Source organism: Gorilla gorilla, chromosome 12 (genome assembly GCF_029281585.2).
Source record: "Gorilla gorilla gorilla isolate KB3781 chromosome 12, NHGRI_mGorGor1-v2.1_pri, whole genome shotgun sequence".
NCBI lineage: Eukaryota > Metazoa > Chordata > Mammalia > Primates > Hominidae > Gorilla > Gorilla gorilla.
Genome location: NC_073236.2, coordinates 129,928,839 through 129,953,377, shown reverse-complemented (window position 1 = coordinate 129,953,377; position 24,539 = coordinate 129,928,839). Strand labels below are relative to the sequence as shown.

General features: G+C 43.7%; 1 protein-coding gene across 2 annotated transcripts in view; it reads left to right on the top strand.

The window, feature by feature from the left end:
• The window catches only part of GRHL1 (grainyhead like transcription factor 1), a 50,235-nt gene extending 26,731 nt beyond the window's left edge, over positions 1-23,504 (top strand). Inside the window, exons 9-16 of one of the 2 annotated variants that reach the window (XM_004028823.5) lie at positions 7,715-7,873; positions 12,277-12,328; positions 13,594-13,733; positions 14,789-14,826; positions 17,464-17,555; positions 17,901-17,986; positions 20,120-20,184; positions 21,751-23,504. In XM_004028823.5, coding sequence (XP_004028872.1) covers positions 7,715-7,873; positions 12,277-12,328; positions 13,594-13,733; positions 14,789-14,826; positions 17,464-17,555; positions 17,901-17,986; positions 20,120-20,184; positions 21,751-21,865 — 747 coding nt within the window. In that variant the 3' untranslated portion in view covers positions 21,866-23,504. The remainder of the gene's footprint in view (positions 1-7,714; positions 7,874-12,276; positions 12,329-13,593; positions 13,734-14,788; positions 14,827-17,463; positions 17,556-17,900; positions 17,987-20,119; positions 20,185-21,750) is intronic. The other variant, XM_055377472.2, reaches the window with a different exon arrangement.
• The last annotated feature ends 1,035 nt before the right edge of the window (positions 23,505-24,539 follow it).

Sequence of the window (24,539 nt, the reverse complement as noted above, 5' to 3'; positions counted from 1 at the left end):
AAAATTCAGGGGCAGAGAAAATGAAGATCCCCAGAGTTTGAAAGTGCCTGTAAAGGAGATGTGAACGAGAATGGACATTTGGAGCTGGATTTTGGAAGGCCTTGAGAATTTGGATTCCTGCCTTCACACTGCAGAGAACCATTGAAGGCTATTAGTGGTTTTTCCTAGCTAGGCTCTTTCATTTTCCCAAGCACTGAGATGATGCTGCCTCGATGAGCACCTGTGACATCTCACTTGGTCTTATGAACTTACTCTATTTTAGTTTGAAAATCAGGTCTTTAAAAAGGAAACCAGCCAGGCATGGTGGCTCATGCCTGTAATCCCAGCACTTTGGGAGGCCGAGGCAGGTGGATCACCTGCGGTCAGGAGTTTGAGACCAGCCTGGCCAACATGGTGACGCCCCATCTCTACTAAAAATACAAAGATTAGCCAGGTGTGGTGACGGGCACCTGTAATCCCAGCTACATGGGAGGCTGAGGCAGGAGAATCACTTCAACCCGGGAGGCGGAGGTTGCAGTGAGCTGAGATCGCGCCATTGCACTCCAGCCTAGGCAACAAGTGCAAAACTCCCTCTCAAAAAAAAAAAAAATTCAAAAATTAGCCAGATGTAGTGGTGTGCGCCTGTAATCCTAGCTACTCAGGAGGCTGAGGCACGAGAATCGCTTGAACCTGGGAGGTGGAGGTTGCAGTGAGCCGAGATCACGCCACTGCACTCCAGCCTGGGCAAGACTCTCTCTCAAAAAAAAAAAAAAAAAAAAAAAGGAAACCTTATCCAAACTGTCATAAAGTTGCTTCATATTAGTCTTAATGGATCTAAATGTTTAATTTTTTTTTTTTTTTTGCTCTAAAGACAGGGTCTCACTCTGTTGCCCAGGCTGGAGTGCAGTGGCATGACACAGCTCACTGCAGCCTCTACCTCCTAGGCTCAAGCCATACTCCCACCTCGGCCTCCCAAGTGGCTGGGACTACAGGTGCACACCACCATGCCCAGCTAATTTATTTTCTTTTTTAGAGACAGGGTCTCGCTATATTGCCCAGGGTGGTCTCAAACTCCTGGACTCAAGCAATCCTCCCACCTACAGGCGTGAGCCACCGCCTGGCCAGTGCTCAAATTTTGAAATTGTTTTATTCTACTCAGTTGAGCAAACTATATTATGAAAGTCTTATGGAAATTGTTTTCAGCATTATAGCAGCAACGTTACAAAACCATGTAAAATTCTACCTAAATTTCTCAGTGGAAAAAAAATTAAGACTAATATTTGGATGTTGGATTATTTTCTTATAGGTGAATGATAATACAGAATGAGTATTACTGTCATTGTGGTAATTTTTAAAGAGTAACAGCCTTTTTGCTAGTTCATGAAAAATACCCTGATATGTATTAAACATTTGCATCCCTTAGCTCCTAACTTCACCACTTGATGTTTTTGTAACTTTTAACTGATGGACTCCAAGTGCTTTGTTCATGCATTCTTTTCTGTGAATTAGGAGATTTAAAAATATTTCTATAATTTCTCTCCACAAATTAAATTCACTTGTTAAAGTTCACATTCCTGACTACTCTCTTTAGACTAGACAGCACGCTTTACTGGAATTGTGTCTTGGTTTGTGGTGTTGATAAAAGCTCGAAAGGAGTGGGTGTGTTGGGGCTTTTATAAAATTGATTCTCAGTTACTTTCCCTAAACCTGCTGTGAAATGAACCTCTGATGGTGATCTCTGTTTTGAGCACACTGGGTTTGGTGTTTGTTTTTTTTTTTTTTTTGTCTTTTTCCTCCTTGTTTTCTCTTTGAGGACTAACTTGGCAGACGCAGCCAGGTGTGAACAGCGCTTATGTGGCTGCCACGGTGCTTCCTGGAAGAATCATTATAAATTCGTTCAAGATCTGATTTCTTGGTGGTTTCTGTGCTTGTGAGCATTTAGAATAAAAGTCTGTATCAGTTAATCCTTTGATTATGTAAATCATTTTATTTTGTTTTCCTCTCATTTTCAAACTGAGGTTTGAAAACCAAAAAAAAAAAAAAAAAGAATTAAATATTTTGAAACATTCTAAGTGCATAAATTCTTGGTCAGGAATGAGGAACTGTCCTTAGAAAAATGGGCTAGACATTTAAAAAGGAATCTTGTAGAGCACCTTGGCCTGTTCAGCAGTTTATGTTTGTGGTTAGTTTTTTTCTCTTCCAATAATTTGGGTGGGAATAGTAGTTGCTCATCTTTTGAGATTAATGTTCTAATTATTTGAATACAAATGTTTTCTCTCAAAATAAGTGGGAAGGAAGTATGAAAACAGAAAAGGTCATCTTTTGAGTTCTTAAAGTTTTATGTCAGAGATCTTCACATCTTTCTAGAGAAGGAAGGTTGTAAATCATTCAGCCTACTCCGATTCTGAAATGGGGCTTTTTAAGTGTGCATGCATTCCCGTATGTTTTATAGAGGAGGAGTTGGATGTGTCCTCATTCATCTTACTTTTTACCTCTTTCCCATCCTCTGTAAAGATAGTGGAGTGTTTTCTGTAATCACAGTGATAATTTGTCTGCAGGATAGGAATGGTCCGAGCCTGGTTTTACCTGGATTTGGGTGAACAGCCCTGTGGTCTTGCTCACTCGGGGCTGCCCATTAGGTGGAATCCATGGGAAGTGTTAAAACTGAGGAACAAAGTGTGCCCATCTTGTTGCTCCCACTGGATCCAAGGGAGAGCTCTGGCTTGTGTCTCTACACTTGCCATATGTGTATGCCAGCAGGTTTTTAACATTAAACATAACTGTTCAGTTGCAGACTAAAGAAGGCCACCCTCCTGACCATAAAGCTCCCCGGAAGCTGCACTTCTCCCTCAGAACTTACCTGGTCCCCTCCATGAGTGTGGGCTGGGCTGATAGGGGCAGTGTGTTTCCACAGGCGAGTGACGCATGGGCACAGCACACACTGGATGTCTTGCCAGGAAGTCGCTTATGCAGAAAGTGGAAATACTCAATTACAAACAGGGAAATACACCTCCTCCCTATTTACTCCATCGTGATGATGTAAGGATAAATTAATGTCCAAGCAACTTAGAAGATGGTTTAGATCACTGGTCAGCAGACGACAGCTCTGAGGCGCGGGCCAGCTAGCTGCCTGCTTATATAAATCAAGTTTTATCAAAACACGACCACACTCATATCCGTGGCTGCTTTTACACTATTACTGCAGAGTCGAGTAGTTGCATATGACCTACGGATGTGAAAATAATGTCGGGCCCTTTACAGAAAAATAGTCGCTTCTGATTTAGATAAGGGTATGAAAAGATATTTTATATATCTACATTTTACTTATTCTTAGCTATACTTACTTACTACCCAGTATGCATTTTCCTCCTTTTATTAGAAGCATGCGATAAGCATATGTTATGAGCCAGGCGTGAGACATAGAGATGATTAAGACAGGGTCTTCTCAAGGACATTGCCATTTAGTGAGGAAGACATCACATCATGCTTTGTCCTGTGGTTCAGAGTTACAACTTCAGCCTTCAGCTGAACACACAAGTTCATCCACAAATGCAAATCCTTATGAAATCAAACGTAACATGAGTAATAAAAATAAGCGGGAGAGTTTAATGTGTGTGTACTTGTTTCTTTTTGTGGTTAATATCTTAAGAACTCTTGAGTATTTGAGGATTTGCATGACCTTATTGAATAGCAGGGTTGAACAAAATGGCTTTAACCTAGATCTTTCTGTTGATTACATGAATATTCTTATTTGATAGGGCTGTGCCTCTGTAAAAATTTTGTTTAATGTTAAAAACCTGCTGGCATACATATAAATACATATAAAAATATCTTAACTCTTTAAGGAAAGGAAACCATGTATTGGAACTTGCTTTAATAATCTCAGAGTTTTGGAGCCAAGGTAGACCTTTTGTGGATGACAGTGTATAAGCAGCTAGAAGACTAATCACGTTACCGCAGTGGTTTCTATCTTGGCCAATCACTCGAATTACTCGAATTTGGTAGGAAGCACCAAAAAAACAGTCCCAGCATCTCAAACCCATTCCAGGACAATGAAATCAGAATCTCTGGGGTGTAGCCAGGACATCTGACATCCGTATGTTTTAAAGTCCTGCCAGGCGATTCTAATTCAGTCAGAGTTGTGAGGCACTGTTGTACAGACAGGATTCTGAAACTTTAGTGTGCATAGAATTAGCTGGAGAGCTTGTTAACCTCCCGCTTCACTCTCCCTGAGTTTTCAGATTCAGTGAGTCTGGGGTGGGCACCAGGATCTTCGTTTCCAGCAAGTTCCCTCGTGCTGATGCTCCTGGCATCACACTTTGAGAGCCATTGCCGTATGAGATTCTTAAGTTTGACATAAGTAGTTATTGTGATGACTTTAACTGGCAACTTACTTGGTATTTTTAAACTAATATGACTTATAAAAAGTTGATAGGTAAATGTATTACACAAAATTATTGTCACCAGTACAAACAGTATGGATATAGGATTCATCCTTTGTCAATATAAGTATATAATCATAGAAGTCCAGAGGTAGTCATCTAGAGATCCACGAACTCACCCTGCCTTTTGACAGGTAAGGACCCTCGCACTGGGTCGCAGCGCTAGTTAGGGGCCAGCTCAGATGCTTTGATGTTCAGACCTAAGCTGCTGGGCACGTGGCTCCCCTTGTAGACTTTGGTTGAGAGTTAAACCCAGCACGCATGTCCCCTCCACACCAGCATGTCCCCTTGATCATCTGTGTTCTTACCTGGGATCCTTTCCTAAGAGCAGGGGCATCGTGAGCACCGGCCCCATCTTCTCTTTGGCATCTTCGGCCCACTGTTCTTGTCTCTCATGTTCCTGGCCTGCGGTGCTTACGTTTCACAGCTTTGTCACTTTCTCCTGGGATGTCTGTGTATTTATCTAGGCAAGGTAGCATTTTTTTTTTAATGCTGAATTAGGACCATTGTAAACTTTCTTTAATACATTTAGAAAACTGCCAAGTTTGGGAAGAATTGATTTTTTAGAATAAGAGAGAAATGTATATCAGTAAGAGACCGCAAATCATCACGAATGCACACCAGCATGGGCAAAGCTGTGCCGAAGCTCCATGTTTGCCCCGATCCTGGGATTTGGCCCCTGCTCGTTTCTTTTTTGAATAGAAACTTGAAACTGGGAAGCAAGGGGAGGTTAGGTTTCGGGTTGGATTACTGTGAAATCCTCTTGTAAAGGGAATATTACTTCCTGGAATCGTGAGGATGAAGTCAAACTTTCCCAGGCAGCTGTTTTTGAACTAGGAATTGAGCCACGTGGCCTAGAATGACAGAAAAAATTCGGATTTTCCATTGGTTTTAAACTGAAAAATATATGGTGGTTTGGTTACTTTGCTTAGTTGTTTGCATGGACTTTTTTTTTTTTTAAAACCTGAATGCATTCCACAGACTCTCCTTACCTCTGATTTGTGGATTTAGAGATTGTACTTGAGTGTTTAAAAAAAAAATGTGGCCGGGATCGGTGACTCACACCTGTAATCTGAGCACTTTGGGAGGCCGAGGTGGGCGGATCATGAGGTCAGGAGTTCGAGACCAGCCTGGCCAATATAGTGAAACCCTGTCTCTACTAAAAATACAAAATTAGCCAGGTGTGATGGTGCAAGCCTGTAATCCCGGCTACTCAGGAGGCTGGGGCAGGAGAATCGCTTGAACCCGGGAGGCGGAGGTTGCAGGGTTGCTGTGAGCCGAGATTGTGCCATTGCACTCCAGCCTGGGCAACAAGAGCAAAACTTCATCTCAAAAAAAAAAAAGTTATTATAGCTGCCCCCCAACCCCATTATAACTTAAATTTCTCCCCATCTGCCCTAGTTCAGCCAGTGACACCCAGTGCTGCTTGTGGTGGACCCATTCTTGGTTGTTGACCCAGGGGCTGGAAGGAATCTTCCCCTGTCAGCTCACGGGGTTGGGTCTGAAATGGGCCAGTCTTAGTTTTAAAAACTGTAATTCCAATAATGTCCACTATGTGGTGCACATGCATCCGCAATAAATTCTAAAGCTAGTTGAAAGGGAGCTCAAAAACATTTTTAAAATCCACAGTGATAAAAATAGTGGGGAAATGGCACATGTTTATTTGCTGTACACTGGGTTCCTCTTAAGTAGCAGCTTCCAATGTCATATTCATAATGTGACTCAGCTTATTTTAACTTTTGAGAAAATGTGCTGGGAGATAACTGATTTGGAGCCCAGGAGAGGAGAGAAGGGTGTGACATCTCCTGCCTTCCATTTCGAAGGTGGGGGATCCCCCTGGATGGGTTCTCGCCAGCTTAGTGCATCGCTCAGGCACATGCTAGCAGCTGGAGTGAGTGTAGCCGGTGCTAACCTACTGCACTTGGAAGTCATCTTTAAATATTGTTCTTGTGGGCTGGGTGTGGTAGCTCCTGCCTGTAATCCCAGCACTTTGGGAGGCCAAGATGGTAGGATCGCTTGAGCTCAGGAGTTGGAGACCAGCCTGGGCAACATAGTGGAACCCTGTCTCTAAAAAAAAAAATACAAAAATTACCTGGGCGTGGTGGCGCACACCTGTGATCCCAGCTAGTTGGAAGGCTGAGGTGGGAACATGGCTTGAATCCAGAAGGCAAAGGTTGCAGTGAGCTGAGATCACACCACCACACTCCAGCCTGGGTGACAGAGCCAGACTGTCTCAAAAAAAAAAAAAAAAATTGCTACTGTGGGAAGTGGTGGCTTGGGCACTGATAGGAAAGCAGACTTTTGAAACTGTGGGTTGAGAAGCTCAAAGTCTGGTTTAGACAGTTTCTCTGAAGTAATTTCATGATTGAATAGTAGAACTGTCGCTTAAGGAATTGGATTCTTCGTTTCTCTCATGGAAATAGACCCACCAGCATAACATCTTCCCGGGTTATTCTAGGGAGTTTTGACCACATCTGTGTGGAACTTCTTGAATGAGGAACACATTCCTGAGTGTTTAGTGATCGTTAAGTTCTCAGCCTATTAACAAACGTTACCACTTTTGTCTTAGGTTTAATCTGGGCATGTAAAGAATCCAGTTATGTTTAAATAAAAGACCCTTGCACTGATATTTCTATACCTAGAAAGGAGTATGGAAATAATTGTAAATTACAAATCATCCCTTGAAGACTGGGCCCAATGTGATTTGATAACCAAAAGATTAATAAGAACAAACTGGAAAGAAATGAGGACTGTTTAGTCTGCATGGGCAAAGATTGAGAGAGAACTTTATTGGAATCTTATAAAAATTGTGGATTAGAGGAACATTGATGTCGTAAGTTCTAAAATATGAGGACACAGAGTACTACAGGTTATCCTAAGAGGTGGTGTCAGCGCAAATATAGGTGGATTGCTAGGAAGTTTTTACTAAGTTACAGAACAGCTGCAGAGGGAGCTATGCTATTGGTAACTTTGGAAAATGACATCAGGAAAGCTAATCAGCCTCTTCCCCTGTCCTAGCTGATATTAAATAGGGATTCTGGAAGGGAACATGAGCAGAGGTTCAGAGCTGCCGACTCTTCCTCCTCTATAAGGTCTGCTATTTCTGTGACCAAAAGCAGTTTTAAAATAAACCCCTGATCACCTCTTTTTAAAAACCCTTTTTTAAAAAATGAGAAGCTGAGCTTCTCATTTAAAATAGACTTGAGTAATTTCGGTGATGTTAATATTTTCATGAGCTGTGCTAGGTTTGACTTGGTGCCTGTTGCTTATGGAACCTTCTCTTCCCTTTGCAGGTTTTCATCTCTGTGAACTGCTTAAGCACAGATTTCTCTTCCCAGAAGGGAGTGAAGGGGTTGCCTCTTAACATTCAAATTGATACCTATAGTTACAACAACCGCAGCAACAAGCCTGTGCACCGGGCCTACTGCCAGATCAAGGTCTTCTGTGACAAGGTAAGGTCGGCAGGGATGCTTGGAACAAGTGTTTGAGACACACTCATGGAAAAAGACCAGGGTCTCTTTAATATTTAATGTCAAAATGAGAATATAGCTGCTAATATACAATAACTTTTAAAATTATTTTTATTTATTTATTTATTGTTGAGACAGAGTCTCCCTCTGTCTCCCAGGCTGTAGTGAAGTGGTGCAATCTTGGCTCACTGCAACCTCTGCCTCCTGGGTTCAAGCAATTCTCGTGCCCCAGCCTCCCCAGTAGTTGGGATTACGGGTGCACACCACCACAGCCAGCTAGTTTTTTGTATTTTTAGTAGAGACAGGGTTTTGCCATGTTGCCCAGGCTGGTCTCCAACTCCTGAGCTCAGGTAATCTGCCCACCTCAGCCTCCCACGGTGCTAGGATTACAGGTGTGAGCCACCGCGCCCAGCCTTTATCAGAGATGAGGTCTCACTTTGTCATCCAGGCTGGAATTTAGTGGTGCAATCACTGCTCACTGTAGCCTCAACCTCCTGGGCTCAAGCGATCCCCCAAACTCAGTCTCCTGAGTAGTTGGGACTACAGGCACATCCCATCACACCCAGCTAATTTTTTAATTTTTTTGTGGAGACGGGGTCCTGCCATGTTGCCCACGCTGGTCTTGAACTCCTGTCCTCAAGTGATCCTCCCATCTTGGCTTCCCAAAATGTAAAACAGCTTTTTTTTTTTTTTTTTTGAGACAGAGTCTGGTGCTGTCGCCCATGCTGGAGTGCAGTGGCGCAGTCTTGGCTCACTGCAGCCTCTGCCTCCCGGGTTCAAATGATTCTTGTGCCTCAGCCTCTCCAGTAGCTGGGATTACAGATGCACACCCACCACGCCTGGCTAATTTTTGTATAGAGACAGGGTTTCGCCAGGTTGGCCAGGCTGGTCTTGAATTCCTGGCCTCATGCGATGCTCCCACTTTGGCTTCCCAAAGTGCTGGGATTACAGGTGTGAGCCACCGTGCCTGGCCTAAAATAGCTTTTAATTATTGTTTTGGCCTTGCAAAGACACATTATGTAGAGATTTTTGAAATTATGTTTTAACTGATAGATTAGAAGGGTTGATAAGTACGTTTTGTTGGGCATGTCTGATAAGTAAAGGAGGTGCACACAGGACCCTCTGAGCCCAGCTGCTGGAAGTGTAGGCAGTCACCCCTGCACGGGAGCTCTTCCTTAGCTGTGTCCGAGTGGCTGAATCACAAAGTGCTGTGCCTTCACAGCCCTCTTCCCCAAAGGTCCTTCAATAAGCATGGGGAAGGAGAGGTGCGGATTCTTCTTTACAGCCACAGGGAGGCAAGAAGAAAAAGTGCAGGGCCCAGAGGGATCTCTGCATGACCTGTTTTCCCTGATGTGGCTCTTTTTTTATCTGGAGAAGAGAGGCTTACTTTTGCCCAGTGCAGAGCCAGGGGCTGAGCTGGATTCAATGCAGGGAGAGTCTGGAAGGTGTGTTGAGTCTTGAGGGGAAAGTTTATGCTGGCTCGGAACTGGGGAGCAACTGTGGATGAGTGGACGTTCCATTGAACTAAGACAGCAAGATCTTGAGTTTTTCCTACTCAAAAATATTGGACCTATGTTTGGCAGGGGACGGGGGCAGTTCTTTTCATCCTATTAAGGGAGCTTGTCTTTTATTGAGATTTTTAGAGGGGCTAGGTAACTGGAAGTATGTTTGCTGTCAGAGGCCTGGTCTGTCACCCTGGCTTTTGCATCAGGTACACAAAGCGCAGTGGCTGAGCACAGTGAATGAGCCTGAGGCCTTTTTTGGATGATGTTTACTCTTTGTGTGGCATTTTGGTGATTTTCACCTTCCTGGGTGCTCGACATTTTTGTATTATTGTGAATCTCCTTGAATTTTGTCCTGAAATCTGGTTAAGTTGCTCGGAAACCATCTGCTCGTTAAGATCTTATGTCTATGATTTGATAGGCAGATCTGGAGCTGTGCTCAGTGTAAGGCTAATCATCCCGTACTCCTGAGCAGGATTTTTCTGAATATTCTACCAAGTGCCCTGCTCGTTACACGTTTTTCCAGTCACATTATTTCCTTGTAATAATCCTCATGACAAGGATTTCCAGTCCATCCCATATGGTGGGAACAGGTAGTTTCTGGCTCTGTGTGAGTTTCGGGCACTGTTTCTCTAATCTTTTTGGATGTCAGTTCCCAACCCTGACCCCCAGCCTTGGGCAGCTTCCTGGTACCTGTGTACCTGTTGGTACCCGGCCATGTACTCGAGTGGGGCTCACTGAAGATCTCGGAGCTCTTTCCTCTTTGGTACTTTGTCCTGCTGCCTTGGTCTCTGTGGATTTCCAGCTCTGTCTCCTCAACCCTGGGCACCTGGACTGAGAATACATGAGAATTCCCATGCCATGGCCTGGGAACTCTGAAGGCAGCAGCCAGCATGGTTTGAGGACTTGCCGCGGGTTCCTGTCTCCCAGAGATCACTGTTCTTTAGTTGCCTGCTGGTCAGGGCCTTCTCGTTCTTGTTTCTGCATTTCGTCTGGTTTTTGTTGTTGTTTCAGGGTGGAGGGTAAATCTGATCTGTGTTACTCCATGTTATGTAGAAGCAGAAATGCCTTATTCTTTATAGATACACAGATAAGTAAGGAGGGACAGTCCTATTTTGTAATAGGACTGCACCCTCCACCTTTTGGAGGAGGGTGGTGTTTATCATCAGAATGAAGTTATGGTTAGACTTGTTAGAAGGGACAGAGAGACCCAGACCAACTTCATACAATAATGGCTAGGAGATTGGGGATATTTACCTGTTTTTCTGTGTCAGGGAGGGACTGTTGTGTCAATGTTACATAGCAATTTTTATAAGCAGGTTGTATATTTACTATGTTAGTATGCTACCACCTTCTAGAAAAGGCAGACGGTGGTTTTATATTCTGTTTTTAAAATGTGGTCCTTATTATATAATAACGCTAAGATCAGTGGGATTTTTATTGCCTCTTTTTGCTATCAGCAAATTTATTTAACAGAAAAATAAGCTACCAGTTCATCCTTAACTGGAGCACTATGTGAAGAAATCTGTACCATCCAGAAGTTAATTCCAATAAGTCAAGCAAAATGATTAAATGTAATGTTGTTAAATATGCTTCATTGCCTGATTTTGGGTCGTGTTTGTTACTAATATGGTTCTTTTGAACTTTGTTGTTGTGGGTTCAGCTGCATGGTACTATCGGTCTTTGCGCAGTTGATATACAGAGTACACGAGTGTCTTTTTCCAGGACTCTGAGTACACTTTTTCTCTTTTTTCTTTGAGGGAGTCTCACTCTGTCACCCAGACTGGAGTACAGTGGTGCGATCCCGGCTCACCGCAATCTCCGCCTCCCGGGTTCAACTGATTCTCCTGCCTCAGCCTCCCGAGTAGCTGGGATTACAGGCATGCATCACCACACCCGGCTAAATTTTTTGTATTTTTAGTGGAGACAGGGTTTCCCATGTTGGCCAGGCTGGTCGTGAACTCCTGGCCTCAAGTGATCCACCCACCTTGGCCTCCCAAAATGCTGGGATTACAAGCGTGAGCCACCGCGCCCAGCCCACTTGTTCTCTTTTAAGTGATGATGCGGATTTCTAGTTCCGTCTTCGCTTTGTGAATTCTGCTTGGTTAGATCTGCCACATAGTTGATGCCAGGCCCTTGGACTGAATCACAGCCTTCAGTGATAACCTTGGCCATATAGGAGAGTATACTCAAGAGTAGGGCCAACTTGGGTTTTTTCTTTCATTTCCTTTTCCTACTGGACAAAGGGAAAATACCCTTGTGTCTTTGCAGGCATGTGGTATACTCACAGATTTTCTCAGCTTTCATTTAACACGACCACATCCATTATAAGGAGAAATTTTGCTTTTTTTTTTGAGACAGAGTTTCGCTTTGTCACCCAGGCTGGAGTGCAGTGGTGTGATCTCAGCTCACTGCAACCTCCACCTCTCAGGGGTTCAAGCAGTTCTCCTGCCTCAGCCTCCCAAGTAGCTGGGACTACAGGTGCCCGCTACCATGCCTGGCTAATTTTTGTATTTTTAGTAGAGGCGGGGTTTCACCATGTTGGCCAGGCTGGTCTCGAACTCCTGACCTCAAATGATCCACCCACCTCGGCCTCCCAAAGTGCTGGGATTACAGGCATGAGCTACCGCTCCCGGCCAGAATTTTGCTTTATTTGTTTTTCAAATAAATGTTGTTCCCTGTGATTTCATAGAATTAAAAATAATTTTAAGACTAATCTTTTTAGAAGAAACTACTATGATAAGCCTCATGAATATAGTAAGTAATGGGGTTCCTGTCCAGAGAAGGGAGAAAGGCTTCTTCCTCCATTGGTCAGGATAAGAGTTAAATATTTTAAAGAAGATTGGAAAACAGAATCATATCTTGTCTTCTCTTAACCTACAGGGAGCTGAGCGGAAAATCAGGGATGAAGAACGAAAGCAAAGCAAAAGAAAAGGCAAGTGTCCTGACCCCAGCTCCCAGTTGAATGCCTGTAAGTAGAAATGTTCCCGGCAAGCTTCAGACCTTTTCCATTGAGAATGGTAGCTGGAGTTTGCACGCAGAAGACAGTGGGTGTTCTTCCTGTTCTGCAGCGTGGCACTGCCTCTTCCTCAGATCAGCAGCAGATGCCAGCTCAGCTGGGGGGTTTTCCTGGGGACTACAGGATAGATCCCCGGGTTTTCCCGACCTCAGCGTTTTTGGCTGTCAGTTCTAGTTCAGACTTCTGTTTCCAGTCTTGAAAAATGACAACACGTTCTGCATGAATCACTGTTAAAATTGGGACTTATCTAGATTTTTTAAAGTAATAATAATGGTCTTGAGAATTCAAGATGTCTTAACTCCAAGTAGGATCATATTTTGTATCTAAAGTATAGTATTTTAATATTTGCAGAATCTATGGGGCTTCTGTTTAGACATTTCACCAGGAAGGCTTTGTTTTCTTTTTTTTTTTTTTAATTGTGACCAGTATTCATATTCACAAAATCTTGTATCTAAAATGAAGAAAGTGCTGCTCTGTGCCTGTAGGGTTCCATCTGTAGTACATGGGCTTCTGGCAGCTCTTTTGAATGGTCTGTCTGGCTCAGCAGACATTTGCCCTGCAACACCTTAGTCAGGATTCTCCTACTGGTATCAAAGTGCAAACTCCCAGTGACACTTCAGAGAGCAGCTGACTAACTAGGAGACCTCATTACTGAGTACTTCAGGGCCAGCCAGATCATGGGGGAGGATGGAGTCTCTAACTTACTAAATTAAAAATTGGATGGGCATGCTTACACTTCACCTCATTGTCGAGTTTCTTGATATGTTCTGAAGTCAATGGGTCCATGAGTGTTGGAATGTAAATTATTTAATGAGGACAGCTGAGGTGAAATTTCTTCCAAATTATGTTTACACAATTATAAATTTTAGCCTTTCCAATGAAAACTAAATACGCTCTGCCTCTGTCGCAAATCTTCTGTGGATATGCATCTGTGTGTGTTTGAAGATACCTTTTCCCTTTTGATTTGATAAGACATTCAGTTGATTTTAGTGGAAATACACACAACAAATTCCTTTACATAAACTGGGATTCTTAGGCAGGCAGCGTGCCCTGTTGTATCTTACAGAGTGCTACACTTGGAGTATCTTATGCAGAGGCGAGCACTCCGTGGCCTGCATCCAGTCTGTATGTAATCCTTTGACCTTGGCTTTCTCTTTTTTAATTTTTTTTTTTTTTTTCAGTTTCTGATGTTAAAGTGCCACTGCTTCCCTCTCACAAGCGAATGGATATCACGGTTTTCAAACCCTTCATTGATCTCGATACTCAGCCTGTCCTCTTCATTCCTGACGTGCACTTTGCCAACTTGCAGCGGGGCACTCATGTAGGTAACCAGGATCCCAGGGGAGGTTACCAGGAAGGAAGGCATGGCAAAAGGAAATTCTTTGGCATTATTCATGGGAAACAGAAGCCAAAATTGAGTGAGGTTTGACCAGTTAGTCAGCTCTTTGGAATATTCTGCTGGGGTGACATGATGCCCGTGCAATAAAAATCGTAAGCATTGTTGATTTGAAGGTGCAGTGCAGCCTGTCAGCTTTATTCTGTTTGTATTCATTCATTCATTCGTTCGTTCTTCATACCTGCATATCCTAGCTCATTTAAAAGATTCTAGAATAGTAGCATAATTTGGAGTTTGAGCCTGTCATCTTTTTAAATTTAACTTGGGGCAATATCTAGGTTAAGGAGCTCTTATAAGAACATCCGAAGGCTTTTCTCACAGTTCCAGTTACTGAGCCGTCCTTGCCACGTGTAGTTACCAATGGCCATGTCTTGGCAACTAAAACTAAATTTTAAAAAATAGTCACGCCCTGTTTTGTGGCAAAGGCTTACAAGAGATAGGAACTTCAGTAGAATGAAGCATGGTTTTATGCTGAGTGCAAATAAATATCAAAAAGACAGTCTTTCATGCACTTTGTGGACAGATTTATAAGGACTAAAGATTCGTCAGAGTTCTTGGGGCCGTGGCCAGTACATTTAGTTTCTAATGGGAAGCTGGAGGTGAGCAGGGGTTAGCACACTGTTTTTGTGAAGGGCTGGGCGGTAAAGGTTTTCGGCTTTTGGGACCCCATGGTCTCCACTGTGCTGCTCAGCCCGGCCGCACTAGTGCACACGTGGCCATAAGCAGCATGTGAATGAATGACCGTGGCTTTGTTTCAGTAAAGACTTTATTTACATAAACTGGCTTTAGACCAGATTTGGCCCAACCACTGAGTTAAAGGAGTTCAAGACATCTGTAAGAATCTGTTATTGAAAACTAAGGCTAAAGGATTTTATATTAGATTGGTGAAATTCAAAATTATTTCCATTTTAGGAACAATTCATTTATGGTCAAACATTTTGAGCATACATTTGAAAAGCAATCTATTCCTTTGGTCTTAGGTCCTTCCCATTGCCTCTGAAGAATTGGAGGGTGAAAGGTAAGATTTATGTTTTGTTTTGTTTTGTTTTGTTTTAATAATGGAAATGATTTCAAACTTGTAGAAAAACTGCAAGTACAGTACAAAGAACTCATTTTTCCCTGAGCCATCAAGGATAAGTTGCCAGCCTGATGGCCCATCACTCCTGAATATCGTGGTATATATTTCCTATCAACAAGGACATCCTCCCATGTCACAGTCAAGATTAGAATATTAACATTGCTTCATTAGCACCAATAATGTCCTTTATAGCAAAAAAGGATCCAGTTCAGGATCACACATTGTAGTTGGTTGTCATGTTTGTTGATCATCTTCAGTCTAGAACTAAGCCACTCCTTAACTTTTCTGACCAAATATTTTTGAAGATTATGACCAGCTGTTTTGTAGACTCTTCTTAGTTTGCATGTGTCTGCTGCTCTCTCATGGTTAGATTCCAGGCCTGGCAGGGATGTCACAGAGGCCAGGCTGGGTTCTCCGTGTGTCCTAGCAGATGGCACTTGATGTCAGTTTATCTGTTACTAATGGTGTTCTTTGGTCACTTGATGAAGCTGGTATCTGCCAGCTTCTCCACTGCAAAGTGGCTCCTTTTATAGTAAGTGTTGTCTGGGGAGGTGCATTGTAGCTTTGTAAATATCTCATTCCCCATCAGACTTTCAGTTTACTCATTCATTTATTGCTATCAGTATGAACTCATAGTTTCCTGTTTTATTCAATAAGCTGTGATTCATTAGTCATTTACTTTGATGCTCAGGTTGTCCCAGAATTGGGCTCTGCCTTCCTGTGCCGAGCAGCCCCCTACTCACACTGCCTAGTGGAGGGGGGCTGACGCTACCCCTCTTTGGGCTATCAGAACCTTCTTGATGGCTCTGGGACTTTTTCAACAAGGCAAAGATTCTTTTTGTTTTTATTTCATTTTACTTTTAGAGACAGGGTCTTGCTCTGAGGCCCATGTAGGAGTGCAGGGGTACACTCACAGCTCACTGCAGCCTTGAGCTTCTGGGCTTAAGTGATCCTCCTGCCTCAGACTCCCGAGTAGGTGGGACTATGGGCACATGCCACCACACCCATCTAATTATTATTATTATTATTATTATTATTATTATTATTATTGTAGAGATCCTGGTCTCAGGCAATCCTCCCGCCTCAGCCTCCCTCTTTCTGTTATCTGCCCTCAGAAAGGTGCATCCTGATGGAGAGAGCCAAGATTTCCATGGGAAGTTCATTCCTCAGCATCCCTCTTCCCTCATCTTCCATCCATTCCCAGGGCTTAAACCGTCATACTGGGGACATTCATGCCCCACACGTTACCCATCGTGCCTCTCTTTGAAGGCAAGGCCTGCGCTGCCCCTTTGATTCTTAGTGTTTCAGGCTTGAGTCCTGCCGGCACTTTCACTAGACGGCTGCTGTGTGCTAGGAACTGAGATGGCAGAGTCTCGGAGGCTCAGCCCCTGCTCCTGAAGTGGCCATTCTGCTCCAAATCCAGCACTCCCTCCCTTCACTTTCAGTTATTTACCTCTTCTCTTGCTTGCCGTGACACCGCCTGCTGGACCCTCCATGCCAGGTGCCCCTGGTAGCCAGGCGTTCGTTCAATCTGAGTTTTTCTCTCCTCAGACTCTCCTTGGTCTGTTCTCACCTTTTGGCTTCCATGATACCACCATATTTTAAACCTGTGGAATCCTGTGTTCGGATTATACCAGCCTCCTTCCCCTGGTTTTTCTGCTTGAAGGTCCTGGGGTCCCCTCCAGTCTTGACCACACACTTTGGGTACCAACACACTTTGGGTACCACACTCAGTCTCACAGAACTTTCAAATATTCCCTCTTCTCTGCCATGTAAAATTTAATTCCTTAGAGCTGAACGATCAGGACATTCACGGTAGAGTCGGCTTCCCGAAATTTCTAGATATGGCTTCCTGTGGGCCATTCTGTTTGAGCCAGGCTGGCCCTGCGTTTTCCTGCTCACACTTCCTCAGTGTTTTGAAACATCATCTCCTTTGTCACTGCCTGTACAAGGTTATCTCAGATCCTACCTCCTCCATAGAGTGTTTCCTGAAAAGAAGCACCAGACAGCCAGGCGTGGTGGATCACGCCTATAATTCCAGCACTTTGGGAGGCCAAGGTAGGAAGATCGCTTGAGCCCAGGAATTTGAGAACATCCTGGGCAACATAGGGAGAACCCATCTCTACAAAAATAAAAAAATTAGTTGGGTGTGGTGGTGTGCGCCACTTGGGAGGCTGAGGTGGAAGGATTGCTTGGGCCTGGGCGGTTGAGGCTGCAGTGAGCCGTGATCCATGATTGCACCACTGCACTCCAGCCTGAGCAACAGAATGAGACCCTGTCTCACAAAAAAAAAAAAAACACCAAAGCGCCTCATCTTCGAGAAGGCAGCTTTATCTGATGAGAGTGCAGATACCTGCAGGGAACCTGAGTGTGGTCCCATGTCTGCCTGTAAATATCCATGAGCCCTGGAGTCAGGATCTTCCTTCAGCCTGATTTTTCATCCACAAATAAGGAAGCTGGACCAGATAAAGAATGAAAGTCATTTTAAATCTAGTTCCATGACAGGCTCTAAAACACCTTAATGTTGATGCAGCTGGTTAAGCTGAATCACTAACGGCATATTTTGAATCACTGCAGCTCTGTCTTGAAAAGGGGGCCGTACGGCACAGAAGATGACTTTGCTGTCCCTCCTTCTACCAAGCTGGCCCGGATAGAAGAACCAAAGAGAGGTGTGTTGGTTTCCATTTGTTAGTGGGAGTTTTAAATCAGAAGTGAGTTCAGAATCTATCAAAAGCATAAATGGTTCAAGCACATTTTTTCCAGTTTCACTTGCTTGGGAATTCTTCCATCAGACTGACATCTAGCTTGAGCTAGGACTTAGAGCAAAGTTCAGAGAAGCTGAAACCTGTGTTCCTTAAGACAGAATTGATATTGGCTGATGCTTGTCATCCTTGATGTGAATGTGGTTTTTATTTTAGCTGGTACCGTGGTCTGTTTTCCTCTTTTGCTCATGTGAACTGTATCCTTTTTTTCCTCTCTTTTCCCTTCCTTATTCCTGGTTGGGGATTGATTAGTGCTGCTCTACGTTCGAAAGGAGTCAGAAGAAGTCTTTGATGCCCTGATGCTCAAAACCCCATCTTTGAAGGGCTTGATGGAAGCTGTAAGTAGGTTCAACTCTGTAATCCCCTGTACAGAATGAAAGGACAAGTACATAGGATTTCATTGAAACACTGTATCAGATGATCCAAATCCTTTGTCAGACCTTCTGGAATCCCTGACACCTTTCTCGAGTCGTCATGCGTCCCACATTTTATCCTCACCCAGGGGTCTTAACTCACATAGTCACTCAGTCACACCTGTTCCACTGAAGTGAATGCATCTGTGATGGCCTATGAAATGTTTAATTTTTATATACGTGGTTAAAGGGAGATTGCCATTTAGCAAGCCACTTAGAAGCTAACAAAAGTGATTTTTAATCAAGTACAATCTTAAAAACTTCATACATAAAGACAGTGGCTCCTCAGTCTACCTTTAAAACTCCCAATCCTAGGAAATTACTGGACTTGTATCAAGACCTCACTACAGCCTATTGCAGAGAAAGTAGATGTGTAACCAGTGATGGCCGTAAGTCCATCTTACAAGGATCTCAGCACGAGGCTGGAATAAACTGACCCCATGCTCCCTGTGGGGATATCAGTAAGAGAGGAAACATGGAAGGCTGCTGTGTTAATTTCCCGTTCCAGCTGTGCCCTGGAAAAACGCTTGTCATCAGCACTGAGTGCAGATATTTACCAGCCTGTCTCCTAGAGACCGCAGAGATCTTTAAGCTCAAAGTGTGTCCATAATTGGGCTAAAAGCATCTCCCCCAGCTCCCTCTGATGACTGTAGTGTGTTGAATTCATTTAACACATCTTGATAAAGGGCTTGCTTCATGCCAGGCACTGTGGCGGGCACTGGAGTTATGAGCGTCAGTGACACAGTGCTGAATGGAGTTTATTTTATAGTTAGGAAGACACAGACACCAAAATAAGCAAAGAAGTTGAGGTCATTTTTCAGGTACTGATGAGTGCAATGAAGATTAATAAAGCAGGGAGATGGGGCGTGGGTTTGGGGAGCTGCTGTGCGGTCTCTCAGCCAGGTGCCCCAAGTCCACAGGTGTCACTCAGTGCATCCCTGCCTGCCCACAGCACAGGCAGCGCCGTTCCCACTGTCACTTCCTGCCTCCTAGGATGTCCCCTGGGTTTCTCTTTTCTTGCCTTTTGATGACCCTTCATCATGTCTTAAGAATCATGCAAACTGGCCAGGTACGGTGGCTCACACCTGTAATCCCAGCACTTTGGGAGGCAGAGGCAGGAGGATCACCTGAGGTCAGGAGTTCGAGACCAGCCTGGCCAACATGGAGAAACCCTGTCTCTACTAAAAATACAAGAAATTAGCCAGGGCTTGGTGGCAGGCGCATGTAATCCCAGCTACTCGGGAGGCTGAGGCCACACTTGAACCAGGGAGGTGGAGGTTGTAGTGAGCTGAGATCCCACCACTGTACTCCAGCCTGGCATAGCAAGACTCTGTCTCAAAAAAAAAACAAAAAACAAAAAAACCAAACAAACAAACAAAAAAAACATGCAAATTCCGATTACAGGGAAAGAGGAGAGGAAAGAGGATGCAGAATTACTGGGCCAGCATAACTGTTCATGGCTCACAAGGAACTCATGACAGGTCTTACATGTCAGAACACAAAGTATTATCATCCACTCGTACAGAAAAGAAAAAGGGTTTGTGTGGTGAGAACTCGGAGCTGGGGTCTGGTCTGAAACGTGTTTGGAAGGTTGGCAGGATCTGCAGGTTTGCCACCTGAGGCTCTGTTTCTCAGCGCCACCTTGAGCTTTGCTCTGTGGCTTGAGGTGAAGCTGGTGATGCCAACCTGAGGATGGTCTGGATGACAAGTGTAACGTTTGATCTAGAGTGAATCAGCTGTTTGTCCTTGGAGCAATTCACCCATTCTCTTTAAAAATATTAAAAATAGCCTCTATGTCCGGAAAGGAAGACAGCCACAGCTCCCCAGAAGCTCATTACAGTGAGGGGCAGCCGGGCTGAGGAGAGGTGGAGGCCCTCAGCACACGAGCTGGGGCTTTTCCATGTCTTTGTGTCTGCGTTTTTGAAAAACAAAAAGTCGAGTGACTATGCGTGTGTGTGTGTGTGTGTGTGTATATATATATATATATATATATATTTGTTGTTTGGTTTCTAAAGCCTTGATACAGGGTTTTGTAATTATTTTTCTTTCCTCTTTTAGATCTCAGACAAATATGATGTTCCCCATGACAAGATTGGGAAAATATTCAAGAAGTGTAAAAAGGGGTAAGCAGCCACTGCGTCCTGTGTACCTCGGAAAGTGCTGATGCCCCCCGCAGTGCTAGTGTGACGCACCCCCCAGTGCTGTTGACACCCCCCAGCACCATGTAACACACCATGCATGCTAGTGACACCCTCCTGTGCCAGTGACACACACCCTGTGCCAGTGTGACACGTGTGCATCGTGCCCAGTCCAGAAGCAGCCAAAGAAACCTGGGTGCTGGAATGTGGCTTTTCTAAATTATATACGAAATTACTTAGATAAAATTGATCTGCCTTGAGGAGATCTTTGTGTATTGTTTCTCCAAGTCACCTTCTTTGCCCTCCACATGCCTGGCAGCAGTGCCATGGCTCCACACTCCAGGGTGTGTGGCCAGCGCCACTGAGGATGGCCAGGGCAGCACCTCCGTGTGTCGAGCCCGTTGGAGCCAGGCACTGGGTTGGGCACGTCCCACGGTGCTGCGCTTGGTCTTCACGTCTTCTTTCTGAGCTGGTCTCAGGGCTTGTTCATAGTTTATAGACAGGCGGCTGAGGCTCAGAGTTCAAGAGGCTTTTCGGGGCCATGGTTGGTATTCCCTGCCTCTGCAGCCCGTGCCCTGCTACCCTCCTGCCCAGGATCCTATTTCCAAGTTATATCACGTTGCTGCTTTGTCTAGAAATTAGTATTTTTAGTTCTTTTTTGTCTGTCTATGATGTTTGGCATGGATAAGCAGTGGCTAGCATAAGAATTTTTTGGCTTAGTTTTAAAACAAATTCTAATGGGAAATTTCTAGATGGTTCTAGTGGAAAGAGTTGGACTTAATAGTAGTTAATTTATTTTTGTTTATTTTCTTGTTTTTGTATTCTTTATTTTTTGTTTGATAATAGTAGTTCATTTAAACTTTGAGGCTCACTTGCTGGAGTGTGTAATTTGTCAGGGGGCTGCGACTTCACATCATGTAAGTTAATGTTACTGATATGCTTTTGCTTTATTCGTTTAGAGATGGTTTCACTCTATCTATCGCCCAGGCTGGAGTACAGTGGTGCAATCAGAGCTCACTGTACCCTTGAACTCCTGGGCTCAGGCCATCCTTTCACCTCAGCTTCCCAAGTAGCAGGGACTACAGGCATGTACCACCATGTCCAGCTAGTTTTTAAAATTTTTCTGTAGAAATGGGATCTTGCTATGTTATCCAGGCTGGTCTCAAACTCTTGGGCTCAAGTGATTCTCCTGCCTCAGCGTCCCAAAGTGCTGGGATCACAGGTATGAGCCAAGTACCATTTACCAAGTGGCTACTATTAAATACATGCTGGAGATAATAATCATAAATAAGCTAGTGTATTTCATTTTCCAAATGCTATGATACAAATATATCACCTGATTCCCTCCTAACTCAATCCTCTCAGCAATCCTATAAGATGGGTACTATTATTATCCCCATTTTACAGATGAGGAAGTTGAGGCTTAAGGAGATTTAAATAATTGGCCTCACATGCCGCAACTAGTAAGTGGGAGAGCTAACAGGTAAATCTCGGTCTGACTCCAGAACCCAGTGGCAGTGAAGTTGGTTGGTCTTGTCCCTCCCCATCCAGGATCCTGGTGAACATGGACGACAACATTGTGAAGCATTACTCCAATGAGGACACCTTCCAGCTGCAGATTGAAGAAGCCGGGGGGTCTTACAAGCTCACCCTGACGGAGATCTAAAGGCCCGCGGGCCACAGCTCCCCAGGAGTTCAGTGCAGGTGTTTCTAGATCTTACGGTTTGGCAAGTGCAGGTAACCCCAGTCAGCCATGTCGCCAGCACAGGTCTATGTCGAGGGAAGGGGTTCCTTGCAGGTTGGAGGCGGGGCTGCATCTGGCTTGGTGGTAGCATTTAATCTATTGCATTGGCGTTTTTCAGATGAAAGAGAAATCCATATACCATTATGTTTGAATTTCCTGATATATACAGGATTTAAAGTGAAAACTTTATTCCAAGAGTTAACAGAGTCTCTGGGAAGCTTTAGGACATCTGCTACGTTATTTATCAAAATATTGGGATCTCTGCCTTGTGCCTACAATGTCGTGGGCCTGCTCGCTAGCAGAAGTCAGAAAAGGCGATAGGCTTGGCTTTAAGGATTTCGTGCCCTTGCCTGAATTCAGTACAACTCCACTGCCTCACGTTAGCGGGAGCGCACCTGAAGAGTACAGGGGGGAGCCCTCTCTCCCTTACCCTCTCACTCTCCACCAGATGTTTACTAAACAGGGCATGTTACTGAAATCTTCCTTTGCGACTTTCTCGGACATATCAACTGCCTTTCTCATGAAGAATTTTAATGGGTTACAGTATGAAATCAGTTAAGATAAAGCTGCATTGTATATAAGTGCAATATATTTTTGAAGGTCTGTAAATGTGTACATACATGTCTTATATAAATATATAATATATAAATATGGTGTCTGTGTACATACAGTGAAGATATGCAGTAAGAGCTACCTTAAAGACTTTCCCTAGACAAAGGTTAAGTTATTTTTGATCGTGTATACCAAGCAGATAGAATACCGTGCTTAGTGGAACCCGCTAAAAACCTTTTTCTCTGTTTTTCCAAACACAGTCATTCTGTAGCATAGCAAAACCTTCTCAAATGACAGAGATTCTGTTTGCTGTTGAGAATGTTGTTATTTGGATTTCTGCACTGTTTAACAAATGAAGTAAAAGAAAAACACTACTGCAATCACGTCTTTTGTTATGCTAGTATCAGTCAGATGCACTTAGAGTGAAGAAACACTGTAATTACAGCACACAGATTGCAAGTATTGCGTACCAAGTGATACAACTCGAAATGCAGTTCTCATCTTCCTGTTTTGAGAAATGATCATTTTATCACGCATCAGAGCCTTCGTGCTTTATCTTGTATGTTAACAATTCTAGAAAACATTCATGAATTCACAAAAATACGTTACTATGGCAGGGGAACATTTTGTACACATTTAAGTATATAAAAATACTAAAATACGTAATTTTATAACAAAGTCACGGGTATCTTTAGGTTCAGGGAACTAGACTAGGTCATTCGTGTAAATGGACTGGTCGTTACAGTCTTAGGTTAAAGTATTCTAATGAAGTATGGGAACTAAATTGCTAGTTTTCTAAGATAAGATATGGGATATGGGTCATATAACGTTTATATTTTTTATGAAATTGATTTTGTCTTGTGTGTTATTTTTAATTGTATCATTGAAGATGTATTTTAAACCAAAGGGATTAAATTTTATATGTCTATTTCGTAATATGTCATTTCCTGTTTTTCAATTTGACTTTGCATTGCTCAGTAAAACATGAGAGCTGAAAAGCATCTCATTGCTAGCACTTTCTGCTTATTTCTTAATGTGTGCGCTTAGGTTGTTTTCTTCATGTTAACCTTTCCTTACTGATGCCTGAAATGATCCACGTAATTGTTAAGTCAGGGATCCCTGAATAATGTTCCAATTCTTACCAGAATTTAACCACTAAAGCTGAAGGTAAATGCTTTCATACCTAAAATCTTAGTATTCTTAGTGTTTAAAAGCCTAACAGAAAATACTTAGTTAAAAAATTTACCAATATTTAAATCATTAGAATCTCTAAAACAGGCGTCCTGAACATATTCCAGGGTAATCCAGGGCCTAAATATGATAGACACTGGGATATATTTTTAATGGATATATGATCAGATTAATGACGTAAACTCCCTGATAGGGCTCCTGGGACATCTGCACTTTTCACATTAACCCTCGGGCCAAAGTGGAGACTCTCCTGCAGCCTGGGTTCCCGTTCACTCAGTGGTTCCAGAGTCCACCTCCACACAGGAAGCCTGGGGACCCGGCCAGCGCATCCTTTCCATGGGAGCCCTTCCTCACACCATGGGTCTCCTTCACCCCCTGGCTTCCCGGGACTTACCTTTGCCTCAAAACTCATCTCTTCCCGGGCCTCCCCAGGGCCATTACCTCTGGTTCCTCAGCCCAGCACCCACTCCCTGCTCTCATGGCTCCAAGTACTGACAGACACCTGCTGGCCCTCTTCTCAGCCTCTCGTTTTCCTGGCGAGCAGGTTTTGGTGTCTTAGCTTTGGATCTCTGGCACCCAACCCAATGCTGGTTACATAGTCGATGCTCAGTGAATGGTTCTGTAATGACAAAGCGACTAGTTTATCATAGGAACTGCCTTCAAGTAACACAGTCACTTGCAAAACATCAGCAGGGAGCGTTTTTAGGCATTACAGGCCCAGAAATCAGTCGGGGCTGGACTCGGACCAGTAGGCCACAGAGCAGGACCAGTAGGTGGAACTGTCTGGGACTCAGGTGTGTGCCACTGTGCCTGGATTTCTGGCCTGGATCTTTGCAGTAACCCAACTGGACTC